At 52.2% G+C, this 9,080-nt stretch overlaps 1 protein-coding gene across 3 annotated transcripts; it reads right to left on the bottom strand.

Annotated features, from left to right (window-relative positions):
• Positions 1 to 940: 940 nt before the first annotated feature.
• Polm (DNA polymerase mu) lies at positions 941 to 8,743 on the bottom strand. Of its 3 annotated transcripts, none has more exons than XM_027938363.3 (11): positions 8,407 to 8,743; positions 7,039 to 7,219; positions 6,236 to 6,334; positions 5,935 to 6,105; positions 5,167 to 5,238; positions 3,943 to 4,063; positions 2,142 to 2,274; positions 1,899 to 2,001; positions 1,552 to 1,797; positions 1,396 to 1,479; positions 941 to 1,113 (listed from the first exon to the last, which is right to left on the bottom strand). In XM_027938363.3, exons 1-11 carry the CDS (start codon positions 8,592 to 8,594, stop codon positions 1,027 to 1,029), a joined length of 1,485 nt encoding a protein of 494 aa, XP_027794164.1. In that variant the 5' UTR covers positions 8,595 to 8,743; the 3' UTR covers positions 941 to 1,026. The 3 variants fall into 3 exon arrangements, with proteins under 3 accessions (XP_027794164.1, XP_027794162.1, XP_027794165.1); XM_027938361.3 differs by having other exon boundaries at positions 5,935 to 6,120; XM_027938364.2 differs by lacking the exon at positions 8,407 to 8,743 and adding an exon at positions 8,313 to 8,379 and having other exon boundaries at positions 5,935 to 6,120.
• Positions 8,744 to 9,080: the final 337 nt, after the last annotated feature.

Below are 9,080 nucleotides of genomic sequence, written 5' to 3' on the forward strand. Positions count from 1 at the left end.
TGGGTCCTGAGATGGCAGAGTCTATACCTGTGTTAAAGCTCATTAAAAACAAACCTTAAAAGATAGCATTTTATTGCATGTTAATTTAAAAAACACTTTGTGATGTGGTGAGTAGTCTGGGAAGCTGTGACTGACAAGATGACCTTGAGTCAAGTCCTGAAGGAGGTGAAGAGTGGCAAAGGCAAAGGCCCTGCAGGAGATCAGGGAACACACAGGACACCTGTGTGTCCAGCTCATTTCAGTGTTTCTGCCTTAGAACGGGGAGGGAGTCAGAGACATGGGGTCTGAGCACATCAGTAGGAAACAGTGAAACAGGAAGCAAATGAGGGGTGGGGCGGGGGGTATTGAAAGAAGAGTGCAGATGAGATTGGCAGGGGTGGCAGAAATGCTAGAACCCTAGGGGATCACATGAGGATTTGGGGATTTGGAATGCCACAGGACTATGAGCAAGAAGTGGCAGGGTGTGACCTGTTTTGAAGTAGGGAGAGTATAGGACTTAAAGGCAGAAGCAGGGAAGGGGCTGCAGTGCCAAAATCCCAGCATTGGAAGTTCTCGTGACTTGGACCTTCACTCATTCCAGGTGATTGCAGCATACCCATTTTCACCTCCACAGAGGACTCCTAAGAGCAAGAACTACAGCTTCCACCTCATGGCTCAAGTGCAGGGCAGGGATACACGGTTCTCTTCTGGGCAACTGAGTGGGGTGCCCTATAGAAGACATTCAACCACACCTCAATTGCCGCACTGGGACTGCAGGCTCTGCCACAGCTCCATGACTTGAGTACTGCTCAGATTTCCTGACCCAGGTGGGAACCTGAGGCCTGGGGAGGCTGAATGCTGACCATGATCACACAGCTATAAGGCTGGAGTGTGAGGAAGGCCGCGCCTCACAGACGCTCCCACGGGTAAAGACTCTTCCACTTGGAGATGAGGATATGGCGTGGCAGCGTATCTTCTGCCTGGAGATATTCAAAAGTGTCCAGCAGCCCCCCATTTCCTAAGAGGAGTGAGGGCAGATGGGCTGGATCAGGCATTTCTCTGCTCTGGGGGAAGGTACTTGAGGCCCAGGTGTCTGAAAATGTCTTCTTCGGAAACCACATGGAAAAATGTCTTCTGCAACAGAAGCAGAGGCTTCAGAAGCTGGGGGCCATGCCCAGTGGCACCATTGCACAATGCACAGGGTGCCCAGCCAGGATGGCTCCCCTGGAGACAGGCTAGATGGGGAGGCAGAGCCCAGTGCTAAGGCAAGATGCCTTTTGGGGAGGGCTAGGATCTGGGAGGTAAGACCAAGATCTGGGCACCATGGGTTCCAGGATGGAGAGATTTAGGGCCATTTCAGGCTGTGATCCAGGAAGCAGGCTAGGGGGTTGTTTCCCACCCTAATCCTTGACATACCTGCTCTGGGTCAAACAGTCCATGGCTATTCAGACACAGTCCCTTCTCTTTCCGGCTGAATCGGCGCAGTTCCCGCTCAAAAAGCTGGGGGGAGTAACTGCCCTCAGTATGGTTGGCTCACCTCAGCCCTGGCAGCCTCAGCAGCACACAACCTACCTGAGAGCCTGTCCAGCCAAGCAGAGCAAAAGGGAACTGGCTGATGGGAGCAACCACCAGATCTACCCTCACAGCTTTCCACACTGAGCAAGGCTTCAGGACACCCCCCAAGGCAGCTCCTGGGGGTTGAGGCAGGCGGAAGATGCAGAAACTCCTCTCAAAGGCATCCATGGTATGGCTCCGCTGGACAAGGTGAGTAGGGGTCTCTAAGCAGCTGGCTTGGTGCTGATGATACAAGATAAGGCCCTGTGGGGAAAGGCAGATGTGGCCAGGCACCACCATGGTACTAGGAGAACAGAAGGCCAGGTAGCAGTCAACTCTTGGGCAGAGGCACCAGAAGCCCTCACCTGGCTCTGCAGGTGGCACATCACTCTCGGCAGCAACCCTGCCTCCTGGCCCTCCTCAGGGTGGGTGATAAGGAAGTCCACATCATGGCCCTGTAACTTGCCCCTGAGAAGGATAAGGACATAGCCCTCATTCCAGCTATGGGCCATGCCCCTCCCAGTGAATGGGAAAGCCACCTCAATGTCCCCAACTGCATTGGGGAGAGTCCTGGAGGTGAGCCAGAAGGGTATGTCAAACCCCCTTACCTTCGAAAGCCACCAGTCAGCGTGACAGTGGCCCCAGGCAGGACCTGGCCCACGACTGTCTCTACCAGTTGCTGCAGAGCCTCAGCATCAGGCCGTCCAACTGGAGTGCTTAAGTCCTGGTGATGCTGGAGCCCTGTGGGCAGCACAGTCCTCCTGACTCTCTCAGCCTGCATTCCCCACAGAGCCCCATCCTCTAGTATCAGGCAGTCACCCATCCCTGTGGCTGTGAGATAGGGAAAAGCCTCTGAGGAGGGACAGGCTATGGCAGAAGCTGAGTGATCCCAATAGAAGCATGACACTATCCCCTTTTAAATATTAAATTTTAATTTTGAGATAATTAGTAGATTCACACGCAGTTCATGGGAATTAAAAGAGATGCTCAGCTGGGCTGAGCACTCGGGAGGCTGAGGCAAGAAGAACGCAAGTTCAAAGCCAGCCTCAGCAAAAGCAAAGCACTAAGCAACTCAGTGAGACCCTGTGTCTAAATAAAATACAAAATAGGGTTGGGGATGGGTCAAGTGGTCAAGTGCCCCTCAGTTCAATCCCCAGTACCGCCCCCAAAGAGAGAGAGAGAGGGAGGGAGGGAGGGAGACAGGGAATGAGGGAAAGAGAGAGGGAGGGAGGGAAGGAAGGAAGGAAGGAAGGAGGGAGGGAGGGAGAGAGGGAAGGGAGAAAGGAAGGAGGGAGGGAGGGAAGGGAGGGAAGGAAGGAAGGAAGGAAGGAAGGGGGGAGGGGGAAAGGGGGAGGGGGGAGAGAGGGAGGTGGGGGGTCTCTGTGCCCTTTACCCAGTTCCCCTCAAAGGTAACACCTTACAAATCTCATAGAACTCAATCTAAGGGTACTGATGTTGACACAAGCAGGCTACAGATATTTCTTTTAAGCCTTCTGTTTTCCCATAAATAAAATGCAACAAAAAGGTGGCAAAAAAGTGTGAAGAAGGTAACTCTACCAATAGAAACCCATCTTTTAGCCTGCTTCTATTTCCTCACCTGTCAAGGGGATATCATTGTACCTTCCACATGTAGTTAAAGAAAGATTTAAATGTGAAGAACAGCAGCATCCAGCACAGAACAAGTCCTTAGTAAACAATGGATGGTAATACTATCTACCTTTGTCCTGAGAACAGGTTAAAAAAAGTAGGTTTCTCTGACTGTCATCTGCACTATGCTGCAGCCCCAGGGAGATGTGCAAAGAGGTGAGGAATGGGCATACTGCTGGTTATGGTGCCTTCAGCAAAGCCCTCAACCAGGCTAGGTCCAGACAGTATGGTGGCAGCACCAGGCAGGACACACAGGCCGAATGAGTGTCTGCTTAATACCTGCCACCTGCTGGATCACAGAGGAGTTTATGGCATTCCACATTGTCATTTCTCCCATTTCACAGAAAAGGTAACTGAGATTCAGAGAGTTTAGTCTTGGGACCATGGTCACATACCTGGAAAATGGTGGGCAGGACTCAGCTGACCCATATGCACAAGGCACATCCTGGATAGGTGGGTCAAGACCCAGGCTGTCCCTCACCTAAGTCCAAGCCTAACCAGAGGGAGCCTCATGGGTCCTAGAGGTCACAGCACTGCTGTGACCACAACTGCTCACTAAAAGAGCCACAGCAGAATCTGACTGCAGGTAGAGAAATTCCAAGAAGTCCACGTACCTGATACCAGGACCCCTTTGCACCACCCACCTCTGCCACTCATGCAATCAGTACATCCAGTGCCAGTATGAGGGCTTCAGTGTACAGAACTTTCCAGATCCAAATGACTTTGTGGAAGCCCAAGGCCAGTCCTCTCTGGGGGACTCACCTGCTTTCTGCTGCTTGGTCAGTTTCTGAGGTTGTCCTCGGAGGTCATCCAGGGTTCGCAGCCCTTCCTGGTACCAGCGGTTGGCAGTCTTCACCCCAACCCCAAAGATTTGGGTGAAGAGCTATGTAGAGGAAGGAACAGTTGGAACAGGAACAAAGCACCCACAGGAAGATGCACCTGAGGTGTTGCCTTCATGCCCAAGATCATGGGTTGAAGACTCAAACCCAGTGTCTGGCCTGCCCAGCCCATTAACACAGAGGAGTGAACTCACACACCATGGCAGAAGCCCCAGGAGAGGCAGTATGTTGGGGGCTTTGCTGCCCAGTTGCTGAAAGCTGAGGAAAGACCTTGGTAAGCTATTTCCTCACCCCTCTACTAAAACATAGGTCCAGCCTGTGCTTCCAACAGAACCAAGAGTCATCTTAATACGTCTCTTGGTTCACTGGGAAAACCATGCCTCTCCCACTTACAGCAGCTGGAACTTATGTCTATGGTTCTCTTCAAGAAACAGCAAAAACAACATGGAGTTAATAAATGAGAGAGTGGCTTCAGCAAATGTACTGGATAGGCTAGCTGGGTTTACTCAAGCCTCCAGAACATCAGGATGGTGGGTGCTGCTCTCACCCATACACAAAGGGATGGAGTGGGGAGGGTCTGAACATGGACCAGTTCAGAGGACCCTGGGCCAAGCACTTCACCTGCCACTGGGCCAGGCACTCAGACTCTTCCCAGGAATTTTGGAATGTCTGAGAAGATAAACTGAGGTATCCAGAAGTGTTGGAGGTGCCTCCCTACCAGGTTAGCAGTGAGCAGGCACAGGGGGAAGATGCACCATGGAGACAGGTGGGCCCACAGTATAGAAAAAGTAACACACAAGATCACAGAAAGCACAGTGTAAAGTGGCAGCCCTACTACACACAACTTGGGTCCTATAGCACCCAAGAATAGGTTATAGTTTGTTCAGTGTGCTAATATGCTTAAAATTAGTCTGTCAAAAACAGTCTAATAAAACAGATGGTGCTCAGTGATCTAGAAAACTCCCCATGCTCAAAACAGGCTTCTGCCTGTCTTCATTTGGTGGCCAGAGCATATCAGGTGTCTGCTTAGCTGCCATTTCCTCAGTAAGACCTTCTCTGACCCCAGAGCTGGATCAGCCACCCCTGCTTGCCTCCCTTGTAAGTGCTTTGGACAGTGCTGTGCACCCTTGTCAAGTTCCCTGCGCACCTTCATGGTTTGGTACCTCTCTGAGCAACGAATTCTCTCCACCTCCTCACATGCTCCATGCTCCAGCAGTTCCTGGGGGAGGAGACAAAGCAAAACACTGAGCCACAGGAACCGGAAAGAGAACAGCAGTCAGGGTTGGGGCTGGGGGTCCTTTCCACACCCTACAGACAGGGGCTTTGTGATATGAGGATACAGTGGGACTTGGCAATGGACAGTGTGCCCAGGGCAGTGACAAAAGCTGCTGCCACACAACTGGGGGATGAGATGGTGCTCTAGCCTCAAAGCTCCTTGAGGTTAGAGTTACAACAGCTTAGATCCCAGGTAATACTGGTCATCTCTCAGATAAAATAGCTCCAGGATCTATAAACATTTTCTTTTTAAAAACGTGTATCAGTTTATCTAAAAGCATCTTTTGTTTACTTTGTGCTCTCACAGTGAAAGTGCACAGAAGGGCAGCTTAACATGTGGGTTTTCAAAAACTTACACTTGGTTGCTCTCTTCCCCCACCCTGGGCAGTTTGGGACAAATGACAATGACACCAATGCCAGAAGCTCCCTTTATCGAGTCCTCTCAGGCACTCTGAGGGAGGTAAGTGACTCACAAGGGATCTGTGCTAAAGGTGGGCTGTGGTGGTCTTGGAGCAGCATCTTTGTGAATGTTTGTCTCTCCACACTGGGGTCTGAAATACCAGGACTCGTGGCTGTTTCACTGGGCCCCAGGGCCTCCCCACCCCACCTACTCACCTGGCTACACATGGCAGACACCTACCTGGACAACCCTGGAAGAATGTTCTCCAAAGTGGGGCAACCCCTGCAGCTGACTCAGGGAAGTGACAGGGCAAGGAAGGGCCCTGAGCACAGAGGCTGCTCTGCGGAAGGAGAGGAGGCGGCCCTCACTGCCTTCGAAGCCTGCTGCCTCTGCCAGAGTCTCCAAGGCCTCCTGCAGGGAGAGGCCCTTGGTTAAGGGGCAGAGTGGGCAGGACACTTTACTTCAATCTACCAGCTACCATCCAGCTGTACCCATGTCCCTGTCCCCTGAAAGCTAAAAATTTCTCACAGACATGACTCACCGAGAGGATGGTATTGTGGTGTGTGAGGGGTGTGGGACGCTGGCAGGCATAAATCGACACCCACACTGGGCTTGGGGGCTCATTCCTGGGCTCAACCACCTGCAGAAGGGCAATGCACAGATCATGAGGCTTCAGGGCTGACAGAAACAGGCAGCAATCAGAGTCCTGACTCTCCTGAGCATTCACCTTGGGCCCTCTAGAGTTCACAGGACAGAGGTAGTGAACTACAGCCATGGGCAGAGGGAGACACAGCAATGGGTCTTGGTGGTTCAGAGCCCTATATGGAGGGACAGACAGACTGCATTGCAGAACAAACTGAGGACAAGGCTCTTCAGACCAGAGTAGTAGCAACAATCTGTTAATCCTCACAGTGCACTTTTCCTGCCTCCCCAAATCCTCACAATCAAGTGGGCTGGGGACACTAAAGTTTCAAGGTTAGGGAGCATGCCTCCTCCCTCATGGCTCACAGGTAGAGCCAGGATTTGAGTACAAGCAGTCTAGCTCTCTAGATTCCCAAGGATAGGCTCCTACCAATCCATGGATCATCCCAATTACTCATTGAGGAAGAAGTGAAGCCCCAGCTGCAGGGGCTGCCCCACTTTGGAAGGCATGAAGAAGCTAAACATAAGTGAACCTCAAGTGGTGAGGACAGAAGCTGGGATGGTCCAGCCCCAGCTCTTGCCATGGCTTCTCTGCTGATTCTCAGGCACCCCAGGTGATCTGAGCAGAGCCCTCTGGAGGGCACTGGGGCACTGCTGCTGCGCATCACCTATCCCAACTGAGTTAGGCCTGAACTGTCTTACCTCCAGGCGATGCCGGTCCTCCACAGGGACAGGCTGCCCAGCTGCCATGCTTTCTGTGAACCAGCTGATGTCCAGCAGAGCTGGGTGGGGACAGCACGGGAGAGCAGCAGCCATGTGCTTCTGCCAGCAGATGGCCTCCTTCACTGAGGTCTGTTCCATCACCACATGTGTCACCTCGGAGCTGGGCAAAGGCAGAGGAGGACTGTGAAATCCATTGCCCTTCCTGTTTGGCTGCATACCTTTAAGCTTTTATTTTTGCTGTCCCCTCTGCATGGTGACTGCCTTTCATTCTTCAAATGCCACCTCCTCCAGAAAGCCTTCTCAAGCCCCTCCTGGTGTATGAAAATTTCCACCGCTCTTATATTGAGGTTTTCTGCTCCAGTTATGCTCACAAGCCAACCTGGCTTTGTGTTGACTTGCCTGTATCCTTCTCAACCTCAGAGAAAGGAATGCCTTATGGTCTGGGACCACATGGTCTTTATTTAAGAGCTAGGATTTAAGCACAGATGCCAGACAGTGCATACTTTTGTCTGAACCCCAGCCCTGAGAACTTGCTGTGTGCCCCTGGGCAAGTCTAGTCTCCCTATATCCTCCTCTATAAAACAGAAATAACTACTACCTGGTAGAGCTATTGTAAAAGTTGCATCATGTGCACTGTGTGAGCGGGTCTGGTGCACTATCCTGCCCCTGGAGATGTTTAAATACAAAATAGTAAATAAAAGCTTTGGGAAGCACTGGTCCCAAGTCCACTTAGCTTCCCCATCTCAAAACTACTCTCTCTGGGCACTGTCTTGATTGCCTCCCTATGAGAGCGCCAGTTATATTCCAGGTTCAAGGTTTCAGGATGGCTCAATGTTGCTTCTAGGGCACGTGGTCAAATACTACTTGTAATTACCTCTCCCCTGAATGGCTCTCTGAAAAGCCTCTGGCTTGATTGTCAATAATCCTATAGAACATTCCTAGCAATCTTAATAGCAACTTTGCTGGGATTGTGGCTCTATGCCTGTAATCTGAGTGACTGGGAAAGCTGGCACAGGAGGATCAAAAGTTCGAGGCCAGCCTCTGCAACTTAGCAAGACCCTATCTTTAAAAAAATAAAAATAAAAAGGGCTGGGGATGTAGCTCTGCAGTAAAGGGCCCTTGGATTCAATACCCAGTACCTAAAAATTTTTAAAAATCCCTTTCAAGAAAGATTACTTGACCAAAGAGCCACAGATAATTTGGAATCCAATAACGCAGGTGCAGCCGCCCCGCAGGAGCATGCTATGTGTCACCTGGGTCTCTGAACGGGCCCAGCGAAAAAGCCTGCTTAGCCGGCCCCACACCAACATCAGGTCTTCGCAGTGCCCCACGCAGATGTCGGCACACCTGTAGACTTCGAGGACACGGAAGCCCTTCGACAGCGCCAGGCGTGTGAGAAAGGCCCGGCGGCTACGGCCCATGCGCGGTTCAGCCAGGTAGATGGCGACGCCGGGAAAGAGCACTAAGGGCGAAGTGGAGGAAGTGACAGCACCACCGGGACAGCCGACCCGCACTCGCCGCCGTTTCGGGAGCATCTGGACACCTACGCGGGCTATGAGAGGAAGAAAAGGGGCCGATATCCGTAAGGAAGGAGAGCGAAAATGAAGGAAAGTGGGCGACAACAGAAGGAAAGCAGGCAAAAGCTGGCTAGAGGAGGAAGTGGCGCCACAGAAGGCCCCGCCCTATGTAAATTAGGTCCCCATGGAATTCGCCCTTAAGTCTGGTAGGAGCCCTGTGGCGGTCCAGAGTTCCGTTCCAGAGGCCCCGCCTCTATGCAAATAACCACCAAGGGCACGCCTTCTATTTAAATTACCCTCCCGGAAGGCCCCGATTTGCTTTGCAGGCCAAGGGGCGGGGAGGCTCGCCGCAACCGGAAGCGTGAGCCTTATCCTTTTCTGGAGCGGGACCTTGTTCTCGGAGTGGGCGGGGCTGGGCAGGGCTCAGGACCCACGTGTGCCCCGGATGGGTGGGACTTCAGGACCGTGCCGCCTGCAGGGTCCACGTGTGCTCGTGAGGTAGCA

The sequence above is a fragment of the Marmota flaviventris genome, chromosome 1, assembly GCF_047511675.1.
Source record: "Marmota flaviventris isolate mMarFla1 chromosome 1, mMarFla1.hap1, whole genome shotgun sequence".
In the NCBI taxonomy this organism is placed as follows: domain Eukaryota; kingdom Metazoa; phylum Chordata; class Mammalia; order Rodentia; family Sciuridae; genus Marmota; species Marmota flaviventris.

Coding starts and splice junctions, on each gene's coding strand:
- Polm (XM_027938361.3), bottom strand. CDS start 8,594: ATGCTCCCGAAACGGCGGCGAGTGCGGGTCGGCTGTCCCGGTGGTGCT. Junction 6,121..6,235: donor ACCACAATACCATCCTCTCG/GTGAGTCATGTC, acceptor CCCTTAACCAAG/GGCCTCTCCCTGCAGGAGGC. Junction 1,798..1,898: donor TGTGCCACCTGCAGAGCCAG/GTGAGGGCTTCT, acceptor CTTTCCCCACAG/GGCCTTATCTTGTATCATCA.